At 39.9% G+C, this 25,095-nt stretch overlaps 2 protein-coding genes across 2 annotated transcripts; one reads left to right on the plus strand and one right to left on the minus strand.

The window, feature by feature from the left end:
* Positions 1-670: 670 nt before the first annotated feature.
* Tmlh (Trimethyllysine hydroxylase) lies at positions 671-11,771 on the plus strand. Its single transcript, XM_080282166.1, has 10 exons — positions 671-754; positions 1,917-1,957; positions 2,632-2,847; positions 3,064-3,197; positions 3,380-3,472; positions 4,051-4,229; positions 6,756-6,980; positions 7,668-7,801; positions 9,630-9,777; positions 11,678-11,771. Exons 1-9 carry the CDS (start codon positions 687-689, stop codon positions 9,767-9,769), a joined length of 1,230 nt encoding a protein of 409 aa, XP_080138292.1. The 5' UTR covers positions 671-686; the 3' UTR covers positions 9,770-9,777; positions 11,678-11,771.
* Positions 11,253-22,227, minus strand: ave (sterile alpha motif domain-containing protein aveugle). The gene is made up of 5 exons (XM_080282163.1): positions 22,183-22,227; positions 17,060-17,130; positions 15,871-15,920; positions 15,324-15,437; positions 11,253-11,766 (listed from the first exon to the last, which is right to left on the minus strand). Exons 2-5 carry the CDS (start codon positions 17,088-17,090, stop codon positions 11,599-11,601), a joined length of 363 nt encoding a protein of 120 aa, XP_080138289.1. The 5' UTR covers positions 17,091-17,130; positions 22,183-22,227; the 3' UTR covers positions 11,253-11,598.
* Between the last annotated feature and the right edge of the window lie 2,868 nt (positions 22,228-25,095).

A 25,095-nucleotide genomic window follows, 5' to 3' on the forward strand; every position in this document is an offset into this window, starting at 1 on the left:
AGTTCGATTCTCGACCCCTCCAGTGAAAAGCCTCCCTGTACACCACCCAGCAGCCTTCACCCGACGATCCGGAGTACAGTAGTGGTACCGCGCCCCTTCAGAGAGCGCGCACCTGACGATGCACCTCCCACACCTGGGCGCCACCTGCAGTTATCTTATTAACCCACTAATCCCAGACTCAGATCCTTGTACTTCTTATAGTGTGTATAATCTATCACATTGTATTGTGTCAAGTCACTTTATTCTTTGTGAGTAATATACGTGTAAGACTGGTTAGCCTGTGTTTTTAGGCCCTGTTCCTTTGGTTGCATGCTCTGGACCCGTTCTTGGAAATCACCCAATATCAGACCCACAAACTTAGAGAACAAGAAGTTGATCTCTGAGCACAGGGCATAACACAAACTTTTCCATTCACGCTTCCACATTTGCCCAGAACTCTTCTTTCGCCCTACTTGCAAGATCTTGCGGTGGCTCATACACGCATTGACAACGCTGTATGTATTTGTGGGTTACGAATGGCCGCACCCGTGTAATAACAGCACAACTAATGTTTATTGGTGGTCATATTTATCAAGATTTTTCCCGGTAACTGGCAACTATTCCGTCGTGATGCCGTAACTGCTGATACAGGATTACCAAGGGCAGTGCTAGCGCATAGTCAGCTAGGTAAGAGTGAGACGTACACCATGATGCGTTTACCCTTCCAGTTTTCTGCACGTTTTGGAACTCTCATCAAATTACAACCCAGTGTAAGGTGTGTATAATTAGTTAGGGTTGGGGTTAAGCCTATATAAATGCAGACTGAACCATCATTTAAAAGTTCATGGCAGCATAGCAACGAAAGCTACTGCAGCTAAAGTATCGTGATCTGACTTTTGCCTCTAACAGAATGAAATGTCTAACAGAATGCTTTGCTGTAGCTGAGAGCTACTGACTAACAAATCTAACATTTACAGTACTATTTAAATGAATGACCGTTCAGTGACGCACAAGCAAACTCATAGGCCTATAATGCTTCCTATACTTTTAGCAATGCATGAATAAAAAAAAAAAAAAGTATTATGGTAATACTGCAGGAGCCCAATACCATTTTAAGAACAATATGCTCTCTTCTTGAGGAAATCTGAACTGCAAACACGTCAAGTATGTACAACTAGGCAGATTTTTTTCCCCTCCTTGAAACGTGCGCCTAAATACAACTAATCTTGTTGACATGAGACCGTATCAATTCTTAGTCACTTTATTTTGCTTATTACATTTTAATGAACAATTGTTATGCACAGTAATCTAATACCAAAACATTCCATCAGAAACATGCAACACTGAGCTTTAAATAAACTGCTCAAAAGGAGGTGCTACGAAGGAGACTAATAACAGGTGGTTTTCATTGCTCCATAACCAACTGGCATTTTAAGTTTTTTTTTTTTTTTCTTACATTATCACGTTTCATGTTGTGGCATTACCGGTAATTGAAGTTGATCCTTCCAAGCAGTTGTATTCACAGAATATCAGAACATAGGTATTTCAGAATTAATAGTTTACTGTACCAGTAACTTAGTCCAAAAAATTAGTCATTATGATAAAGTCTTCCAACATATTCCAAAGCATAATGTAGTGTCCTGTTAACCCATGGAACCCAGGGATGTCTGTTTAATCTTATTCTTACTAGAAATCAGTTTGATTTAATTCTTACCATCTCCTGACTTTCATTCAGATTTGGATATTTTCAAATTGGATGGGTTAGATAGTCTTGTAATAGTCCACATAGAATATGAGAAGCCTTTCCCAAGTTATATATATATATATAAAACACTGGATTCACATTCAGATGGACCCAGGACTACAAAAACATTAACAACAATAGTAGTGGGAACCTGTTTCTTGCCTTGAATCTTAGAATGGAATTATTCTTTCAGGTCAGCAGTATCAAGATGGTGCAGCTCCCAACCTGGACATGGTAAGCATCAACACAATTTGTTTCTGCAACTAAGGGTCATATTTTAAGTTGCTTTGGAGATTTTATAACACTCTCCCCATCAATAACAGTATTCTGCACATTACACCTCATTATCCTCCTATGTGTTACATATGTAAACTGTGTCTATGTTAAAGTGACAAAAAACAAGATGCATTAAGGAGCAACTATGAAGCCTCCTATATTGCCTTGAATATGGTTCCAAGATTCACTGCTGCCATGTTTTTGGAAGTAGAAGATTTTACTTTGCTTCTGCACCTGTTACTTGCCCTGGTGCTGGATTGGGATGCCTTCAAGCAGTGGCACCAATAGAACTGGGCAACTCCACTGCTGGGTAATACAAATTCAGTACCTACATGTACTGTACCCGGTACTTCTCAGCTCCTCCCCTATCGCCCAGGAGGAGGAAGGAAGACTGCAGAAGAGCAACATCAGCATGCGGACCAGCTGGTTTGTGACTGATCAGCTTGAGGCTACAACAGGAACAACAACATTAACAGGATGATAAATATGATGTTAATGGTAACTAGGGTGATGATGACAGTAAACAATGACTGTGAAATTATATGTTACTTTTATTAGTTTTTGGATCTTACGTCACATCCTTAGGTGGGAAAAAGAGCTTGGGATGGTGATGATGATAACTCCTTTTTCAGCAACCAGAGCTGTGGATGTAGGAACGTGCCTGGAAGTGGACCACCCACGCTGGCCCCACAGCATACGCATTTCATACCTGTGGCTGCGAGACCATTGCCGTTGTGAACACTGTTATAACTTTGCCACTGCCCAGAGAGCATTTGACATCACCCACATGCCCCCCAACATAAGACCAGCCTCCATTGTCAACACAGCGGAGGGAGTGGAACTAATGTGTAATTATACAGTAATGTTTTCCTTTTTTATATTCTTGGGGATGAGGTAGAAAGAATACAGATATATTTTTGTCTGCTTTCTTCAGAGAGATTGGGATGATGCTCTGTATGTCAATAGCCAAGCACCTTACTTCATGAAAGGCATTACTTCATTCACTCTGTATCATTCTCTTTTCTTACACTCAGCACTGGTTCTGTGTTGTTTCTACTTACCAGGGCCTGATGGACATATATCAAACTACAACTACAAATTCCTGTGGCAGAATACTTATGAAAGTTGTCGTACCTCACACAAGACCCAGCAGCTTCCATGGACAGGTGCTACCTTCCCAAAGACAGATTTCATTACGGCAAGTTTTTAAGTTTTAAGTTAACGCTTTCAGTCCGATGACATTGATTCTTTTTCATTCTGGCTATGACCAGACAATTTTTTTGTAAGGATATTGGTTTATAAGAGGAAGCATAACAGTATTTTGATATAATTTGATGTCTTTGAGTGCAGTAATATATACTGTAAATATATTTTCAACAGGTTACTCTTCAAGACATGGAAAAAACAGACAAAAGTGGATTAAGGAAGCTCTTTGGTTCCATTGTAAAATATGGTCTAGCATTTATAACGGAGGTAAGTGTTATTGTATTTGTTCAGTAATAAATATGATAACTCATTTTCCTTAATTGTACAGAAACCTCAGGTATAAGGAATAAGGAGACTGCCAGAGATCAAGAAGCATGGAGAGCTGCCATCAGGTGACCAAGGCTGATGGATGCAAGCCTGTTGGAGCCTTTATAAATAAACATACTGGAACACCATAATTGCATATTAGAAATGGTTACATTATCAGTGCATGTCAGATGAAATTCTACTGATCAAAGGATTGAAGAGAGTTTGCTAAGATTGTATGGTCAGAGAGAGAGAGTGAGAGATTGTATAGAGAGAGATGAACATAGTACAGTACAGGCAGTACTTTTTAAAAGTAGTCTTTTTTGCCGTCATTTACTTTTCTGTTAAGTCGTCAGTACCTGTATGTTACAGAAAAGATGCCTATTAAAGTTCAGCTGCTAACTGTGAAACTTATTTGCAAGTTTTCCTTAGTTTACAATCAGAACTGTATGTTAAGAGTTGTCATATACTGTATTTAGTGCATGTCCCTAACCTGTTTGGTAGATTTGACCCATAATTGACATTGCTTCATCCTGCAGGTCCCACCAGACACTGAATCAACACGTTCAGTCATTGAAAAAATATGTGCAATCAAGAAAACATTCTTTGGTGAGATGTGGGAAATGCAGTCAATGAATTTTGAGCACTTTGACACTGCATATTCACAAGAGTATATTGGGGCTCATACAGACACTACATATTTCTCACATCCATGCAGGTAAGGAACTAAAAGATGGGTTATTGACTATGTATATTAAATTTCAGTGAGGTCAGAGTTGAGGTTCTACTAGGGTATGCACATTGAAGCAGGTTTTTAATGTGCTTGTACAGTTGGTGACTGAGTTTAAATACCTAGGTGCAGTGACAGAAAAGAGAGGTAAATATGGAAAGAAACTGGACACAGTGACACAGGGAAAGAAAGTGACTGGTGCTGTGAGGGCCTTGATACTGAAAAGAGAGTCTGAGTGTGTAGGCTGCAAGATGATTCATGAATGAGCTTTGGTACCATCTTTAGCTTAACCCCTAAAGACTGTTCATCATCAATTGATGTGTTTTAGACAAGGTATCTAAGTTCAGTCCGAGCCACATCGATTTAGTAGAAGCCACAAAAAACTGGGGGTAAGTTTCCACACCTCTTCAGTGACATAAATGGAAGCTAGCAAATGGGAACAACAATATCTGGTGGTATCTGGCATGATTGATCCCCCTAGATGTGGTGGGAGGGCCCTCCCCCCCCTTTGCCATCACTCCACCTGCCTCCGCCCTATTGGATCCTCTTCTCACTGTCTTCTCCCACACAAATCTCCCTCATAGCCTACCCCCTCTATACCATTGTGGGGGTGTGTAGCAGGCATATTCCCTCCCTATTGATGACCCCCCCACCCCCTCCACCTCCCAGGGCCCCCCCACACCCACTCCACCTCCCTCTGTTCCATTGGTTCCTCATGTGACTGCCACTTCACACCCAAATCGAGCAAGCCAAACACCACACCATTGTGTCATTGACTTACAAGCTATTACCCTTGATCTGTTTTATGCAGTGGCGTGTATATCTGTTATTAGTTATTTATGTAAGGTTATTAGCCAAAGAATATTAGTTTCTTTGTATGATTATCCATTTTCCATCATTTTCTATGGGAAACTTTTGTGATTGTATGGTACCTGTAACACGATTTTTTTTTTTTTTTTTTTTTTTTTTGCTGTTTGACCATTTACACACATCAGTACAGGATTATTAGTGTTTTATATAACACATAGGTGTATTTTATTGTATTATTTACATGCAGAACCTAATATTTTTACCATCCATCCATCATCCAATCCTATGTTGCCCCATGAGGAGCGAAGGAGCCCGGAGCTAGACAAGTTGGTCGTGACCTTTAAGATGAGAGGGACCAGCCTCACTCATCCCTGTGTGGCATTACGTGAGCAATAAACCTCAACCACCCCGTGGAAATAAACCTACACAGGCTCAGTCTGATTGGAGCGCCATAATTACCCACTAAAGTGTCAGCTGCCATAATTTGGTTAAGGTATATGGTTACCACCTAGCATAGGAAATGGTTTCCTTATGTTCAGGAAACCATTTGGCTTGTCATTCAGTGTAGTCACTCATAGGCAGAAGGAAGAGGAATGAATGAAGGAAAGAAAGACAGAAGAGGAAGTGTAAAGTCACCTGTAGGCAGAAGGATGAGGTATGAATGAGGGAAAGAAAGACAGAAGAGAAAGGAAGGAAGAGAGGAAAGTCAGACACCCAAGGCAGCACAACTCAATTTTTACATGACAAGCAATTTATATTTTGTTCAGTTATTTCATTTATTTATATTATCATAATATTTTTTCTTCATTTATACATTTCAGTATATGTATACATATTTGTCTTATTGAATGACTTACTTATGTGGTGAATTGATATATCTTTATCTTGCATGCAAAGGTAATTTTTTTTCTCCTTGTTTTATGCACACTCATACAGCTTGTTTCACGTCTGAGCACATGTTTCATATTGATTTGGGTGATTTTTGTAAGGTTAAATGGCAAAAAATAGGTATATGCCAAAATTTCCAATTTTTGTTCAGCCGCGATGGGTAACTATTATTATAGTTGACAGTCAATTGTGCAGTAACCATTAGGCCTATGGGACTGAGATTGGCATTTTCAGGTGTGTAATTCAAACTCTTCAAGTCAGAAAGGGGAAATTTTACCTTAGTGAAAGTTGAAAAATCGATGCCTTTTTGTGGCTGGGGTGACAGTTGGGTCTGGAGTAGGGGTTAAGGGTATGAGACTGGTGTAGCAAGAAGACAAAAAGTGAGGTTTGAAGATTGATAAGGCTCAGGAACTGACAAGGGATTGCACTGGTTTGATGAACCTTTTATGAAGGAGTGCATGACATGGGTTTGACAACCCCCCCCTCTCCCCCCCCCCCATTTTTTTTTTCTGGATTGATGTAGATTTTTTTATCTTTCTTTTTTTATATGTATTTTTTTTTTTTAATGCAAGGAAGAAGGAATCATATATATATATATATATATATATATATATATATATATATATATATATATATATGTATGTATGTATGTTTGTACTGTGTGTACACACACACACACACACACAAATAATAATTTTCCTTTCTGAACCCTACCTCACCCTATCTATAGGTGGGAAAGAGGCAAGATGATGATTGATGTTGATGTTTATAGTAATGAATGGATCGATATTAATGTCCACAACTGTATATATCAAGGATCCAGGTGTTCCACTGCTTGCAGCCAGCCTCAGAGGGGGGTGAGAACCTCCTGGTGGATGGGTTCAGCGTGGCACAGCAGTTCAAGGAGAGAGACCCTGTTGGCTATGAGTTCCTCTCTTCCATGGCAATCCCCTCCGAGTACAGAGAGGAGGGCGTACATCATTATACACTTGATACAGTTATTAAGCATCATCCAGTCACTGGCAATATTAGCCGATTCAGGTGAGGTGGGAAAGAGGGGGAAAGGGAGGTGAAGGGATGAGGAGGAAGAGAGGGGGAAAGGGAGGGACAGTACCTCTTCCATTGACATTGTACTCAGGTAGAGGGATGGGGAGAAAGTGAGAGGGAAAGAAGGGGAAAGTATCAGTGTTCCACTGACATTGTGCTCAGGCAGAGGGATAGGGAGAAAGAGAGGGGAAGTGTGGGGCAGTATCACTGTTCCATTGACACTGAACTCAAGCACAGTGCAGTTACTGGCAGGCTCATTCCTACCTCATAACTAAGACTTGTTGAATTTCCTTCAGTCACAACTTAGTGCCAGTTTTAAGTTGTGGAAATGTCCCAGTTTTTCAAGTGAAAATAGACCTACTGGTACTGGATCATAATCTTGTGATAATCTCTTGTTACAGTTCAGAATTCAAGTTGGAGCGATTGCAATTTTAGGCAAAGTTAAACTGGAGAGAGTTAAAATTATTCCAGCATACTGGTTTTCTTATTCTATCAGGTACATATATGAATTAAAAAGGCCTAAAGATCTTTGTCAGCTTAGAATAAATGTGCTGTGCATATTTCTACATCCTCTCTGTAATGTTTTTATTTCTATAGTTATTTCTCTACTCACAGATTTACATGTATACCTGGCAGTGAACAGAGTTATTTTAACATAGTTTTTTTTTTTTTTCCCCTCAGGTTCAACGTCTATGACAGAGCACCATTGTCCTCTGTTCCATTGGGGAAAATAGAAGAGTTTTACTACCATTACTGCAACCTTTCTAAAATAATTAGACATCCAAGAAATGAATATTGGCTTCAGTTAGAACCAGGTAATTAATGTCAGTTCTCTATTGTCCCATCGCCTCCCATCATCTTACCGAGACCCTTCTGCCTTTCCCTCCCTGCCGTAGTGTTGCATCTGTAGCCTTCTACTTTAGCAGTGTCAGTGGTTGTGGCATTTCTTAACAGTCTTATTGTGTCCCTCCCTGATTACAGCAGATGTATAACACCCATCAAACTGCACTCTCTTATTTTCTGCCCATTTCTCTAAAGCAAGTTATTCAGTGCTGTACTTCCTATCCCCTGCAGCTGGTCATTTGTGTACTTCCCTTTGCCTATGGCATTCAATATTAAGTGGAATAATGACTGTCTGCACCTTCCTACTTGGGATGTTTCTTTGTTGCATAAAGAAAATCTGGTCTCTCTCTTTTTTTTTTTTTTTTTTTTTTTTTAAAGCTCTATTTCTGGAAGATATAACGAAGGGATGAACATAGTCTGTGTTTAACTTTTTCAGTCCGAAAGTCTCTCTTAAGCTGAAGATGTGTGCAGATAACAAGAAAAATGAGAATTATCAGTGAAATCAAGGAATCAGCTGATATGCTGTATCGATGGTTTACTCTTGATTGCCATTTTAGTTAGAATGAATTCTTTGTAGTTTGATATTGTGTAGTCTCTTAACCCTTTGAATACAGGTGATGTTCTTTGTGTTTATTTTTACTGCTACCAGACAGATTTATTAAATGTAGGAAAGGACTCAGTTTATTGAGCCTAAGTTTTAACCATGTTCTGTGAAGAGTCACTCCAGCTTTGAATACAAGATTACTATATATTGATAAAGACATCCCAGTGTTGAGTAGATTAATATTTGGTTGTGTGCCAGAAGGCCGGGATTCATGAACAGTAGAGGGAAAGAAGACCAAGACTGTGTTTTTCTATTAAAGTAAAGGTGACTATAGTGTGTTTATTCTAATGTGATGAAGGCCTTCAACCTCTTTCAGCTCAGTTGATGGCCAGGTGTAATGATAACAGACACCTGATGTCTAGTATGCTTTTTCTTTCCTTGCTTTCTGTACCCTACCTCACCCAATCCGTAGGTGGGAAAAAAAGGTCGTGATGATGACGATGATGAAGTAAATAGATGCCATTATTATCATAATTATTTCACTCCCCCCCCCCATAGGATGAGGTGATGTTTGGAAAGCAAGGAAAAAATAAATACATGATGGTGGGTGAACTATAGGCTATCCAATCTGGATATCTCAGTAAGCCACACCCCCTTTCCCCAGTGCCTAAGTTATTGTATGGCTGGCAGGGTGTAGGCTGTCATTTGCTGTCTGACCACGGAGCTGTTAAGGTCTCGTAATAACATTCATCGCTCGATGTAAGAATGTTTTAATACCCATAGATCTGCAGTTATTTGTGCTACATAACTTTCCTTTAAACCATCATACTTGTGATTGTTTTGTCTATGGAAATTAATATCCAAAAGATAGAGGCTACAGTAATAAAAATGTACCACAAATAACTGCAGATCTACAGGTATTAAAACATTCTTATATTGCGCGATCAATGTTATTATGAGATCTTAGCAGCTCCGTGGTCAGACGGTAAGTGATAACCCACAGCCTAGCCAGCCATATGATAATTTAGGTGCTGGGGAAAGGGGGCATGGCTTACTGAGATATCCAGATTGAATAGAGTACCCAACAGCACACCCAGTGAAATGGGCCACACAATAAGACTGACTAATGTTGACATGCTTTAAGAATGATAATATGATGGCAATTTGTCAGGACGATGGTGATGTTGGTGATTGGTCAGGATGATGAAAATGGAAAATAGAGGTCAGGATGATGATGATGGATTACTTTCATACAGGCACAGTACTTCTAATGGATAACTGGCGCCTACTGCATGGGCGTAACAGCTTCAGAGGGACCAGAGTATTAAGTGGCTGCTACCTAGACAATGTGGACTTTACTAGTGCAGCAAGGGTGGCAGGTATCCAGCTGGAGTGACACACAAGGTAATCACTTGCTCCATCTTTATTATACAATATGTAGGTACTGGAAAACTGTGCCTTCATGTGGTGGCACCGATATTACTGAAAGGTTCTTATACCAGGTTATACAAGTGTGCCTCAGTTCTCTCCCTATGTTGTAAATGGAGGCTTATGGACTGCAGAAGGGCAGCTTCTGGCTTCAGTCTATCAGGTCTTTGTCAGGATGAACCTGAGACTACAACAGCATCATACTGTATATTGGACAGTTTCATAGAAGGAAGTGTCAACATGAGGAGGGTAAAGAAATCACATTTTATTTGATATTGTTTTAAATTCATATGGAAGAAATCAGACATTATTTATTTGACATTTTCATAGAAGGGAAACGTCATAATGAGGAAGGTTAAGGAATCACATTTATATTTGATATTATTGTTATATATATATTTTAACATTCATATGAAAGAAATGTAACATCTATAGCCAAACCCCTTAATCTTGGATGGGGTGGCCACAGACAAATTTCCGTGTCACCCTGTCCTCTAGCATAAGGCTGCCCTCCCTTCAACTCACACCACCCTCATTTATATACTGTACACTCCTCCTCCATCTCACTCCCCTATTCACTCTCTTATTCTCCATTCTCATTCATTATCCAGACCTCATTTCCTGGCGTAGAATGGGGTGAGGTAGGGTCCAGGCAGCGTGCAGATCTCTCTTACCCCCACTATAATGTCTCTTCATATACAGACAAGCAAGTTATTTACATCAGGCACCTTTTTCATACAGCACAAAAAATATCATTACCTAAATCTAAAAGACCTCTGGAAATGCCTGGCTAAAGTGACTGTATGTGTGCTGACCACTGGTGAGGCAAGGGGCACAACAACAACACTAAATGCGGAGTTGATTATCAAAGAAAATACAGTATTTAGAAATGGAAGATTTATAAAAACTCAGTGACTGATTATTATATATGTCATATATTGTTTATACATTCATGGAAGATTAAATGTTAAGCATGTATATTACTATGCATTGATACTGCAACAGCAGGATGAAATGTATCAGTGTTGTTCAAAATCTTATCAGAGTACTCTGTATTATACTGTTTTTGCCAGTAAATGCTACTGCTTGCACATCTAACTTAATGCTGCTGAAGACACTGTGTGAGAAATAAAAGTTTAGTAAAACCAAGACCCATATTCTCATCAAGTTAATAGGACTCCATTTCATTTCTTAATTATGCATATAATGTTTCGGTATTCTTTTTTATGCAATCTATATCTTTTTAATGTTGGTGTAAGTTGCCATGTGTGGAAACAAAACTGGTAAGGAAGAGTTACTAAAAGCCCCCAAAACTGATGAGAACTCAGACCAGGAAGAGTTACTAGAAAGCCTTCAAAACTGACAAGACCACAGACCAAAGTTCTAGTAGATATTCCTGCCTCAAGCAGCCAGAGATAAGAAATTACACCCTTCTCACTGACAAGACCACAGACCAAAGTTCTAGTAGATATTCCTGCCTCAAGCAGCCAGAGATAAGAAATTACACCCTTCTCAGTTTAATTCACTTTGTCTGTCAAATTTATTTTGAAGGTCGTATTCTTGGTGGCATGGTAGGCTTCATAGTACCTCTTCAGTAGTAAATAATTTTTCATATTCCACATCATCATTTTCTTGTACTGTATTTATTGTTATCATTTTAATTTTGACAGAGTTTAATTCAGTAACATACAAAAGGATAACAAGGTGTAGTGTGCAGAGTACCCAGTATTGTAATTGCTAAGGAAGAGATGCTACAAAATCTCCAAGCCATTTGGAATACAGTCCTGAGATTGAAAGTTAAGAAATTGCACTCATCTCAATTTCCTTCATTTCCTGAATGTCGGCCTTGAGTCTGAGTTTCAGTATCTCCCTCCAGATGGCCTCCAGATGGTCAGGTTGGGTAATACCCATTCTGAGAAGCGTTCCTTCACTGATGCGCACCAGAGCACGGCCAGTGATGTCATGCTGAGAAATGGACACAAGGGTCAGTGGGATGGTAATTTACTGTATATGATAGATGGGTGGGTGGGTGGACTGATGGATAGATGAGTAAATGGAATGCAACTGAGAAATCTGATGATGATAATATGAAATGAATATCAAGGTCAATGGCCTGGTACTTTACATCATCATCATCATCATCATCATCATCTAATCCTGTGTTGCCCCATGAGAAATTTAGGAGCCATGGGGCTAGGCAAGTTGGTTTTGACATTTAAAATGAGAGTGATGAGCCTCACACACCCCTGAGTGGCATTATGTGAGCAATAAACCTCAACCACCCCTTGAATATAAACCTGCACAGAAACTGGAGCACTTTAATTACCCACTAAACCACCAGGTGCCATAATTTGGTTATATCGTTACCACCCAACATAGTAAATGGTTTCCTGGTGTACAGGAAATCATTTGGCTTGTCACTCAGTGCACAGTCACGGACAGGCAGAAGGAAGAGGAAAGAATGAAGGAAAGTTAGACAGAGGAGGGACTCTAAAGTCACACATAGGCAGAAGGATGAGGAAAGAATGAAGGAATGAAAGACAGAAGGGGATGGAAGGATATATATATATATATATATATAATATATACAGATACCAGGGTTAAGTACAGAACTCTGGAGATTGTTCCATCATACAGTGGGGCACCAATTTTCGCGCCTAATTGGGTCCAAAAATAATGCGCAAAAGTGGAATTAGCAAAAATTGGGGCCTTGTCTTTATGGCAAAAAGGCTAATTGGTTCCCGGTTATCCTAAAGTAACATCAGATTTTCATTTTCACTTGCAATACAGTACATCAAATCACTATTGTACATTGCATTGTGAGATACAAACAATAAAAACTGTACAGTACACATTATATGAGGAGAAACATACCACAGAGACCAGGTTGAGGTGTTTAATGGATGTTGGGGGTAAGTATCCGAGGCGCGTGGCGGGCTTATTTAGCCACGCCAGACGTATTGGCGCCACCTCTTGCTGCCTCGCTACCACTCTCTCTCTCTGCCTCCTCAGATGCAACTTGATGCAACACTTCCACTCTGTGCTGAGTTTCCCCCACACCACCAGGCCCTTTCCCCACACTACCAGGTATAGTAGAGGCCATTGAACCGTGAGAATCCAACACAATGGAGCTAGCACGCTCATACACAATGGCGGGAATGGGTGGACAGAGTGTTGACATGACGTCATTCAAGATGGCGGTGGGTTGCGGGCGGGCGGTGCAGGAAATTCAAAGTTCAAAATATTGTCCCAAACCCAAAATTTGTGCGCGAAAATCGTTTTTTTTTTTTTTTTTTCAAGTGAAAGTGGAAGTCAGGGAATATTTGGTGCATGCCGCGAAAGTGGATTCCGCGAATCCTGCTGTAGCGAAAGTTGGTGCACTACTGTAGTTATTTGTTTGGGAGTTCCCATTAGCAAGGAAAGCACTAATGCATACATGTCAACTTTTAAAAATTTCTGTGAGGGATATAATGTAAAGCGACATTTTCCATAAGGGAAAATTTGCAACATTGGTTGTTTACATGGTTTTTAGCCTCTTTCATGTACTTTCTTGCTATATCTGTATACCTCTTTCTACATACTTTAACACCATTTTTTGTGTTCATGAATTAAATGAAATAATCAGATACTGAACAATGGAATATCATGCATACAATTTACACTTAAAAGTACTTATGAACTACTACTGTGATAGAAAATTTGGCTTCTACTGATAAAATGATGGTTGAGGATAAGTAATGATCACTGTCACTAAAAACATTACACATTTTGACATCTACAGTAGAGATCACACTGGCTCCTCTCTGATGCTGTTGGCCATTGCTAGTGCGTGATCACATGGTTTCTACACTGACTGGCTAGTCTGAACAGGGATATCAGAATTACTTTCCATGGCACACTTTTGGTGTCGTATAATGAAAAGGCAGGGTACGAAATGTAAAAACTGGGATATTAAGGTAATTCCTGGTTTCCCAATTGGGATATTGGGATTTTTGAAGTCTAAGTTTCGAAGTCAGGAACTTCCCAACTATATCTGAAATCAGCATGTATGCTGATATTGATGATGGTGGTGGTAGTGACTGATGACTGATGGTGATAAAGCCAGCTGTGAAAAAAATACAGGGCTTGGCATAAGGAGGGAGGGTGAGTGCTGTGCATTGTACATAGGAAGCACAGATAACAGGAGACCTATTGGTCCATGACAAGGTTCTCTGTTGGAAATTATATAAAAAAAATGGAAGAGAAAGGTATCACAAAAGAGGAAGGATCCTTTACACTTTCACATGACTTCCAAACAGTTACTTGATATTGTAAATTATCTTTGGACATAGAAACATACCAAGCCTCCATCAGCTAAGGAATATTCATCCATATCAGCCGAAAATGAGAAATGGAAGATATGAAATATGTTAACTTTTGCCTTGACTACAGTATAAAAGGATGCATAGCATCATTTTTAGGTTTGGGTATTTTATTCATATCTGGTGGTGCCAATATATATACATATTTTTTCAGCAATTTTAGTTCATTAATATTTTGCTTGTTTGATGAAGGTTATGTCTTTGGGTCTCTTTTGTTGTGACAGATTGCCATTCCATTCTACACTACATGTAATGGATAATAAAGGCAGAAACTTTTAAAATTCTTATTAACCCAACCCAGTGTGGGTCTGGCAAAGCCTGGGGGGACTAGAATTATGAATAAAGAGCTGAGAAGAAGGATCGGACTGGAGTGTATTGGTGTTGTGATGAGAAGGGGGTTGATTGAGATGGTTTGGGCGTGTTGGGAGGATGAAGGATGACACATGGGTGCAGAAGGTGAGAATTGTGAATGCTGGGAGTAGGGTTGCAACAGGCAGACCAAAAATGGGCCTGGAACAAGGTTGCAGAGTGTGACCTTAGGGATGTAGGACTGAACAGGGAGGCTGCCAGAGATTGAGTAGTGTGGAGCGCAGCCATTAAGTGACCAAGGCCAAAGCATGCATACATGTTGGAGCCTTTATTAATGATACAAATCCAGCCTAATCTGATCTTGCTTTGTCTTTTAATTTTTTAACCTTCAGTGTCTTAATTCCTAGGACTGTATGTCAATCAGCTGTGGAAGCTCTCTAGCACCTCTTCCTTTTCTATCTTTTTGCCAAACACTGTACACCTGTAAGGGGTGGCCACAAACAAACTGCCTCCATGTTGCCGTGTCCTCTTCCAGGCAGCTGCTTCCTACAGCTCACACCTCCTGTCTCATATATCTCTCCACTCTATCTTTTCATCTCATTCTTTTCTCCTCCTCCATCTCATTCACCTCATTCACATGTACTTTTCTAATTGGTGTCTTGTTCTCCATCCTCTCCATGTGACCAAAACATCTCAAAGTATTTCTCTTAACACTTTCAATCACATTCACATCAACACCACAGTGATCCTTTACTTCCTCATTTGTCTGTGTCTTTCCATATAACTCTTCCTTACCGGTAATATATATATATACACTGTATATAAAAGCTATGGCTAATTAGTGCTTCATACCATTATCAGCAGGTGTGAGTACAGTTGGAAGTATTCACTGCAATGACGCTTGAACCACTTCTGAACATCTGCTGTTGTCCACATGTAACAAGGTTTGGGTCGAGTAAGTTTTCCCTGTTGAAATAATGAGCATGATAAATCGGCACTTTTTTACCCCTTCAGTCTGATGAGTATTTTGTATTCTGTTACTGCTCCCACCAAATTACCTTATTTATATGCAGCTTATGAAGGATCTCTGTTGCTGAAGAACATAAGGCATTATCTAACCTGTGTAGTTTGAAAAGTTACCTCTGAGCTGATGAAAATCATCTACTGGTAGCAATAGGAAAATATATATATATATATATATATATATATATATGCCTCCGGAGTGAAGGGGTAAAATAATAGAACACATGGTATACAGTAGCCATTATTATTTATTTTTATTTTTTTTTTTCCACCATAAGATTCCTATTAGCTATTGTATATAGTTACAGTCTATACCCATCTCCATTTGCTTATAACAGTACAGTATTCTTACGTACATACAAGTATTCTCACTCACCTTGGTTCTTGGCATCTGACATGCTTCTGCTGGTGCCTCAGTTTTCTTGTCTGCAAGATGAAAGTTTCACTCAATAAGTGAATATATAAATAATAGTTGGTCTCAAAAGAGCCAGTTTTTAAAAAGATTTCACACGCAATCAGAACCTTGAAATGGCAATATGACTTTCAGATTGTAAGTAGTTAATCATCATCATCCAGACCTTTCCCACCCTAGGGCAGGGTGAGGAGTTGCAATGTCCAGACAGCCAAAGTTTGCCCAATTCAATGAGCCATGCTTCCATTCACTCATCATTCAAGCTCTCAAAACCCTGGTTCCATCAGATAGGCCTAAAAAGATTTCACCACGCTCTGTAGCTTCACATACTGTATACCTATCTGATAGAGCCAATCTGAACGCTGTCACATTAGAAGGGGTGCCAAATCCCTGATTATGCACTTCTCCACACAAAATTAAAATAAGTAGTTAGTATTGCATGAAAATAGTGACGCCTACTACAGTATGCCCTCTAATCTCCTATGCCAGTACCATCAACAAGATACAGTATAAGCTCATGAGAAAAGTTATGAATTGTTCGTTAAATGACTCCACTGTTTTGCTTTACAGATATGGGTAACCCTTAAAATAATCTTGGTGGTGAGTAACAATACTATACACAGCCACATCGTTTCCACATGCATGACAGTATTGTGTGATCCTCACTGTAACATAAGGAAGTGAAGCTTGGACTTTGTTGGATGAAATAAAGTGAGAGGGGTGGAAATTATTTCTGAGAGGAGCAGGTGGAGTTGCATGGAGAGACAGATGGACAAATGAAATTATGGAGAACTGTGGTGTTGATGTGGATGTGCTGGAAAGTTTTAGCAGTAACCTGAGGTGGTATGGTCATGTGGAAAGAAAGGAATGAGATTGACTAGGAGAGTATGTGAATGAGATAGAAGGGGAGACCAATGATGAAGTGGAGCAATGGAGTAGGGAGATATATCAACGAGGGCTTGAAAGCCATACTCCTGTCCCAACCTTAGCATCTTTTGACCATTACCTTTGCAAAGAAAGACAAAATAACTATGTAGACTTATGTGAATTTCACAAGTTAATAGTTGTTCAGTTTGTTTTGTGTAACAGCCATAAATAAGGCTGCACAACAGAAGATTATTATCAAACTTTTTCTAGTATATGAAGAGCTCACCTGATGTGTGTTGTCCTGGAAGAAGCTTCATTGTAGTCCGGAATGTGTTTCAGCTGATTTAATGTCGATATCTGAAACCAATAGATAATAATTTTTTTCATCCAGTGACATACTGTATTTTCTGTTAATTCTTGCGGCCTTTGTGTGGTAGCACTGAAATAACCTATCTGGTTTAAAGATGTCTCACTATCTCCTAAGAGAAGGATATTAACAGTAGGTCAGATGCAGACTGCAGTCCACCAGGTTCACATTCAAACTGCAACAACCTTCATACAATTGTATTCAACTTAAGGGATCCTTGGAATCCAAGGCATGATTGTCTTTTACCTCATCAATATAAGGGGCCTTTCATGCACTAATAAAATCATCAGATGGTAGCCACAGTGCTAGTATAATTTCAGAGGATTTTACAAAATTAATGGGATTAAGGATTGACAAATCAGGTGTCAGTTGATGTGAATCTACAAGAGCTGTCACACATATACAGTAATGTCTCTGTGGCCAGATATATTAATCCTGGAAGGGGTGGCCAAATGAGTTGCTTCCACGTAACCCTGTTCGCTGCTATCAGGCTGCACTCTCGTTTGAATGCTTGGGTCTAGGGGCAGGCTGACTGGGATCTGGGTAGGTTAATGCCTAAAATATTCTGTCTTAAATGCCAGAAAACTTATTATTTCAGCAATGAAATTATTTTCCTACCTTTTTCAAAAATGCTATTCATTTGATTTTAATACAGATTCTTAGCTATAGCATTTTTTTTTTTCCCCATGACCACCCCCGTAGGAAAAAGGGTATCATAACTGGCAAATGAATGATTTCTGATAGAAAAGACTATCAAAACTTAACGACTGTTATAAGAATGCATTAGATGAACAGAGCTTCATTGCTGAAACTGTACTGTGGCTTCTGCGAAACATTAACATAAAATTGTTCCTAGTTACTTTTCCTTGTGAGGTTAGGTTACGTTGCTGTAATGATGGAATTCTCCTTCAATCTAAGCTACCTACATCCTGTGCACCAGGGTATGAAATGGTTTAGGCTCTCTAATTTGGCCGTATACCATTCACAATCAGTGGTTCATCTTATAAATCTGTTCCAGTCCTTAAGTTGCAAATTGGTAGTCCTACATTCGAATATGGTCAATGATGATGGCCTTTTATCATAAATTTCTTCTTTTTGGCTTGGTTTCCGTTGCTAAACTTGTTTTTTCGTCTAAATCTTTCTCTCATTGTTTCTTATCCTATTTCTTGATTTTCTTAAGTTCTTGTTTTAACCCTCTGCCTCTAATGTTATGGTAATTTATTTCCACTTCTTGTGCCCTCTTGATTGTATTAGGCCACTCTAATAATCTATATCTACAGCCAGACGCCATATCCTGTAAGGGGTGGCCGTTTGTCATTGAGTTAGTGGTTTTACAGGGAGGGACATTAACCCTTCACCAACCCACTTGCTGACATGTAGGGAGCAATTGTGGGTTGGTTATATGGTTACCACGCAGCATGGTAAATGGTTTCCTGGCTTACAGGAAAGCATTAGGCATGTCACTTACTGCAAATCCACCTGAAAAGGAAAGAAGAGTAATCAAAAGTGACAGGAAAGATGAAGGGAAATAGGAAGAGAGGAAGGCAGACACAGAAAAAGAATGATAAAGGTGATGAAAGAAACATTTTATTAATATTTTGCCACAGAAGGGCAGCTTTTCCATATTTCCTGTTGAAATTTGCCTTTCACAGGTTCTGTGTTATGCTGCGTAGATTACCAGCGATATCAGGTATTTTTTATACATTACCCGTTAAATACGTAAAGATGTTTACATCACACATACCATCACCCTGACAAAGTTACTGGTACCACTAAAAGCAAACTAGCTGTGAAGCTCTCCAAACTCACATCGTATTATTGGCGTATGGTAATTTCAAATTTACTGATGTTAGGTTTAGATAATTTCAGCTTAAGTTAGGAGAGGTCATGCTAGATTAGATTAGGTTAGTAAGTTAGGACTCAGATTTGTATTTGGCCTGATCCGTAATTAGGGGCTCTCTAGGATAGGTTAAATGGTAGTCCTAGGTGGTTAAAATCAAGGAGGGTCTGGGGGGGCCTTGCCCCCTAGTTAAGATAGGTTAAGCCCACTAATTGACCAGTATGTGCCGAATATGCCTAGCACACCTCCCTCACCTCCCAGATCACCTCCTAAGGCCTTAAAAAACCATCGCAGGAAAGCCTGGGAAACATACAAACACTCCAGGAATGTTTATGGAAGACTATCTCCTGAGGCTTCCCGAGCTCTGTCACACTACGACTCTCTCAACGACACCTTTCGTAACTACTTTACACACATGCAAATCAATCACGAAATGTCACTGATTAGAAAACTACAGGTCTCCTCAAAACCTTTTCACCAGTACATCAGAAATAAGAAAGTAGGTGTACCCTCAGTAGGCCCCATAAGATTGGACAATGGTGCGTTCACATCAGACTGTACTCAGATGGCAGAAACTTTTGCTACACATTTTTGTACAGTTTACTCAACTCATGCTCCTCACGCTCCCTTCCCTCACCAAACTTTTGAGGGTATCCTCGACACAGTGACCCTATCCTTGCAAGAAGTGAGAAATAGGCTCGCAGCACTGGACCCGAACACCAGTATGGGACCTGATGGCCTCCACCCCAGTCTTCTGAAATATTGCCAAGCCTTAGCATTACCCTTGTTTTTGATATTTCAAAAGTCTGTCACCATTGGTAAATTGCCACATGATTGGAAAAAATCCATTATCATTCCTATATTCAAGAAAGGCTCTCGACACAAACCTCTTAACTATAGGCCTATTAGCCTAACCTCTGTCTGCTGCAAAACCCTGGAAAGATTCATTACAGAGGCATTATACAACTACCTTGACACTAATGGAGTGCTGTCAAATGAGCAGTATGGATTCAGACAGGGTAGAACGGTAGATGACCAACTGTTACTCGTGTATAATGATGTTACGTCGTGGATGGATGCTGGATACGTTGTGAATGTTGTCTTGTTTGACTTTAGCAAAGCCTTTGACATCGTCAACCATTCGATACTCACTGACAAGCTGAGGCTACTTGGGGTCAGTGGTTCCTTGCTAACTTGGATCTCTGACTTCCTGTCCGGCCGCACCATGCAAGTGTCTGTGTCTGGCTGCGCCAGTTCCTCAAGGAATGTTCTCAGTGGAGTTCCCCAGGGATCGGTTCTAGGCCCCTTGCTATTTCTGGTATATATAAACTTTCTACCCGCATACATACGCTCCAAATGTAAATTCTTTGCTGATGACATGAAGATTTACCTCAAGTTGCGCCAAAACACTTGTTCCACATTAGCTGCAGACATAAGTACATGCCAGAAGGACATTGATATGGTCTACAATGTCGCTGAGTCCTGGGGTTTACGTTTTAATCTTGACAAGTGTACTGTTCTGCGATGTCGGAGAGGTCCAGTAGACTGGAATTCTATTGGCGCACTTCAGTACTATCACATGAACAACACCAGGCTCTCAGTAGAAACTACACACAAAGACCTAGGTATCTTGGTTGACAGTTCACTAAAATTTCATTCGCACATAAGAAATACGGTAAAAAAGGCAGCAGGCCTGTCAAATAATTTACTTAGGTCCACCCTCTGTCGAGACCGAGATTTTATGTTGACTTTATACAAATCCCACATCAGACCCATCATGGAGTTTGGCTCCACTGTATGGAACACAGGCTACCACGGAGATCAGAGGCTCCTGGAGTCTGTACAGCGCAGATGGACTAAGCAAATCAATGGCCTGTCCGAACTCAGCTATGCTGACCGTCTGAAAAACCTGGGCCTGTATTCTGTAAAAGGGAGACTGATCAGAGCTGACCTCATTAAATGCTGGAAAATCTTCCATCGCCAGTCCCCAATTGCACCGCCTGAGCTCTTTTCTCTTCCTTCGTTAACTCACACCAGGGGCCATAGATTCAAGGTGGCCAAGTCCCGCACTTCAGTTGAGTGTAGACGCAGGTTTTTCAGCATCAGATGTATAGACCTCTGGAACTCTCTTTCAGATGATGCTGTTAGTGCTGACTCAGTTGCATCATTTAAAAAGTCCCTCCACTCACAACTAGGTCACATCCTGTTCGACTATATAGAATAACTACGACTCTTAATTCGAAGTCCTTCAAGTAGTGCAACTACCATGCATATGGCACAAAACTCAACCTCTAATCAATAGTCTATTCTGATGATGATGTATAAAGGAAACGAGGCTGGCGTGCCAGCAGGTATGGGCTGCCCTACTTCTTGTAATGCAGATTCCTACCGAGCCATACTGTTAATTGTAGTAGGGTAGCCAACCAGGTGAGTAAGCTGGATTGTTAGGTTTCCCACAGATTTAAATGTTTGATGCACTGATGCATTCTAGTGGCGAGATCATCCATAATCCAGTGCGTCCAGTTAGTAAATCTGCCATGGACAAACTGGCAGCTACCTTAAAATACCCCAAAATGGGTGTATTTTAATTTTCCTGTACAATTTTACTGTATAAAATAACCACACAGTTCCGTGTTCCATACTGTAATAAATTACTTTCCTGAAGGTCATTAAATTGTAAGAATAGTTGCAATCACCATGCCTGTTTGGTGTTTTGACAATAATTTTTTTCATTTCTTGTAAAATATCTTTTACAGTACTGTGGTAATTTATTATCTTTATGCCTTCAATATAGTCATTTAATGTCACCCCATAACTCTTGATACCATACTGGATGCCCCTATCTTACCCCTTAATGCTGCCACTTGGGTGTATCTAGCTGCTTCTATCTACTGACATTTTTTGTTGGAGAACCTTTGTTTTTGTATATCCTAGTATAATGGATCCACAGAGGACTGTAGGTAGCACTATTCCTTTCCAGTAGGTTTGCCCTACTAGTAGTTTATAGCACCTTTAAGAAATGATTGAGTAGGTTACATTTGCCATTTGTTTAGCCTGTACCCTAAGCAGACATTTGATTTCATCATTTTCCCTGTCACATCTCCATTATGTTTACCGTAGAGACTAAATATAGCAAACTCTTTTACACAAGGGGTTGTGTGACGTGTATCTCTAAAGTACGTTTGTTAAAATCAAGAAATACCTGTACTCAAAATCTTCTAGTCTTATATCAGGTAATGTTCAGGAGTATAGCCTTTTTAACGGCACTCCCTGGTGTTATTGTCGCTGTCTGGTAACACTTTAATCTTGTTTATGTCCCATTATCTTTTCCCTTATCTTCCAAAAAGAATAAATAATTTCCTTTGTTTCATCTATATTTTCATTTTCAAATAACTTTTCAGTAACATTTTTCATACTTCGTAATTGATCAGTGAATGTTGACGTTCCCATATCTTTAATTACGTGTCGCGTAACGGAGAAAGCAGTTTACGTATTCGTGTTGTGTAAATGAAAAGAGGCTGCCAGAGACCCATTGAAAGAAAAATAAAAACGAGAAAAAGAAAGGAAAAAATACAACAGATCAATGAAATTATAGTGCCAGTGCGAAGGTCGAGGGAAATCGGGCCAAACTCTTCAAAGGAGACGGAGATGCGTTTTTTTTTTTTTTTTTTTTTTTTTTTTTTTTTATAAAGAAAGTAAAGTAGTGTTTCGGCTTGATCTCTGCAATTATGAATACAGACGGCACATGTGTGTACAAAGTGCGAGGTGAAAAGGGGGGAGGGGAGGAAGAGATAAGTGCATAAAAGCCTATGGACTGTCGTACACGACGAGTTCATGGCTATTAAGTGTCAGCTTTTCTCCAGAATACCATAAACAACCACTCAGACTGAGTGCAGAAGGACAGTAGGAAAACAGCGGCTGCTTGAATCATGGAATTTGATTTTCTGCGTAGTCAGCGGGGCCAGTTAAAATCCTTTAAGGTAATGCCTCGTTTCAAGATAGTCTATAAGCCTGTAGCCTTATCTGTGCACGTAGATGCAAAGTCATTTTCTTTATATTACAGGTCCCAGTAAAGGACCCACACTTCAGGTCGTGGGAACACTGGATATCTTCGCACAACTGTGCCATCAACCATCTTCAGGTAAGTAGTAAGCTACTTTGCAACTCTCACAAGTGAAGCTAAATGTTGTCAACACTAGTGGTTAGGAATACGCCCCCCCATCTGCCAGAATAATAGTGTTATATAGGTTCGATCCCCCGGGAATTAACTGGTGTTTTTTCGATAATGTAATGCCATCAAGGGAAGTAGGCTGATTTACCCGCAAATGCACAGGACTACGTTAACCTAGCCTCGCCCCTTACACCTCGAAGGAAGAGGGTAATATTTATGGGCTTGACTTATTGTGTCTTTTGTGTGGGATACAGCAAAGAAAAATGAAGGCCTGAATGAGTGATTGGATGTGGCGCATTCGTTAGCCTATAGTTATTGTTTTCATTCAGTTTGTTTTGAAATATACCCACCCATCCTATTGACAGTGGCAAGTTGGGTAAGGATGATGATGAGAGAACAAAAACGTCTGGTATTAGCGTGAGGGAGGATTTTAAAAATGATTTACGATCGATTTCTTCTCGCAACTTGCCAAATTGGATTCCTTTTCGCGTGGACTCGCTAGTCACGAAGGAGTGCTGTAGAAAAAAAGATGCATAGCACTAGAATATGTAAAAGAAAAAGAAAAATGCAAGGTCGTAGTTGTGTCTGAGTTATGGAACGAAAAGACCTTGGCATAGGATCCCATCCTTTTGCAGTAAATTTCTCGTTAATTTAGATTACTGTTAGACAGTACTCCGGCTCTACGCACATTCCATAACACTTCTTCGTGACTAGCATCATATTCTGGTGTTAATCTCTTGTTACAACTCAGCACTCAAGATGGAGAGATTGCAGTTTGAGACCAAGTTAGAGTATAACAGTAGGCCTATACAGTATAGTAAAAGTCACTGAGCTATAGGGACTAGGAATTATGCACTTCTCTCCTTGATCTTCCTGCAGTAAACGTATGTGACCGGTAATATTCCTTTCATACCTTGTGTACTTGTTGAAGGGACTGGAGACATGGGAAAATTCTGCCCTGCTTGCCTTATGTATCCTGCAAAAATAAACCTGACTTACGACAGAATTGATGAGAAATCTTTGTAAATCCCGACTCAGAGCAAAATGCCTTAGGGTCATTTTCTAAGTGGACCTGGAGTTTCTGTAACTTTTTTTTTTTTTTTTTTTAAGCTACTTATTCTGCACAGTATACCTTATTATCCTCTTGTATGATACTGGCGCAAGCTGCGTTAATATTAAAACTAAAGAGGAAACGTATAAGTGATTGCGAAAGTGGAATACGCAAACTAAATCGGTATGAAAGAGATGCCACGAAGCCTCCAATAGAATACGGCTATTTCGATCATGGCAGTAGCATATATGACCGGCGTTGATGAGTTTCGACGTTCTTCCCTCTGAACCACAGTAGTACGTCGTCAGTAGGTGCCACTGATGTAGACAGGCGGTGGAGCTGCCCTTTTCTACAAACCTCCCTCAACTCTCTCCTAATATCCCAAAAATAGGATGATGAACTGAAGGAGGGCAGCTTCAGCCTGCCGTCCAGTGAATTTTCGTTCATGTGAGCCTGGGGTTACACCGCTACCATCAGCAGCAGCAGTAGCAACACCACCAGTGCTAGTGCTGCTGCTACTGCTACTACTACCACCACCACCTCTACATCTACTACTTCTAGGCCTATTACTGCTACTGCCGCCGCTATTACTGTGTGAACTCGCTGCTTCCGAAATCAATAGGTTCTAGGAAGTGGATTAAAGGCAAAGTTACCGTGAATGTTTGTGTCCATGAAGATGGACTTTTATATATATATATATATATATATATATATATATATATATATATATATATATATATATATATTTATATATATATATATATATATACTGTACATAATACGAAGCTTCGCATCATCTTTCCTTAGCGATTTGAAAATCACACCTTGATTGTGTGTGTGTGTAATTGTAGCCTTGCGTTCGTTCTTACGTAATTGTGTGTGTGTGTGTAGCC

This window comes from Coenobita brevimanus, chromosome 92 (genome assembly GCF_032717465.1).
Source record: "Coenobita brevimanus isolate Jiangsu-jjx chromosome 92, ASM3271746v2, whole genome shotgun sequence".
Classification (NCBI taxonomy): Eukaryota; Metazoa; Arthropoda; class Malacostraca; order Decapoda; family Coenobitidae; genus Coenobita; species Coenobita brevimanus.

Coding starts and splice junctions, on each gene's coding strand:
- Tmlh (XM_080282166.1), top strand. CDS start 687: ATGATGCGTTTACCCTTCCAGTTTTCTGCACGTTTTGGAACTCTCATC. Junction 3,198..3,379: donor CAAAGACAGATTTCATTACG/GCAAGTTTTTAA, acceptor TATTTTCAACAG/GTTACTCTTCAAGACATGGA. Junction 7,802..9,629: donor TTGGCTTCAGTTAGAACCAG/GTAATTAATGTC, acceptor ACTTTCATACAG/GCACAGTACTTCTAATGGAT.
- ave (XM_080282163.1), bottom strand. CDS start 17,090: ATGAAGCTTCTTCCAGGACAACACACATCAG. Junction 15,438..15,870: donor GTCAGATGCCAAGAACCAAG/GTGAGTGAGAAT, acceptor TTATTTCAACAG/GGAAAACTTACTCGACCCAA. Junction 11,767..15,323: donor ACTCACACCTGCTGATAATG/GTATGAAGCACT, acceptor TCCATTTCTCAG/CATGACATCACTGGCCGTGC.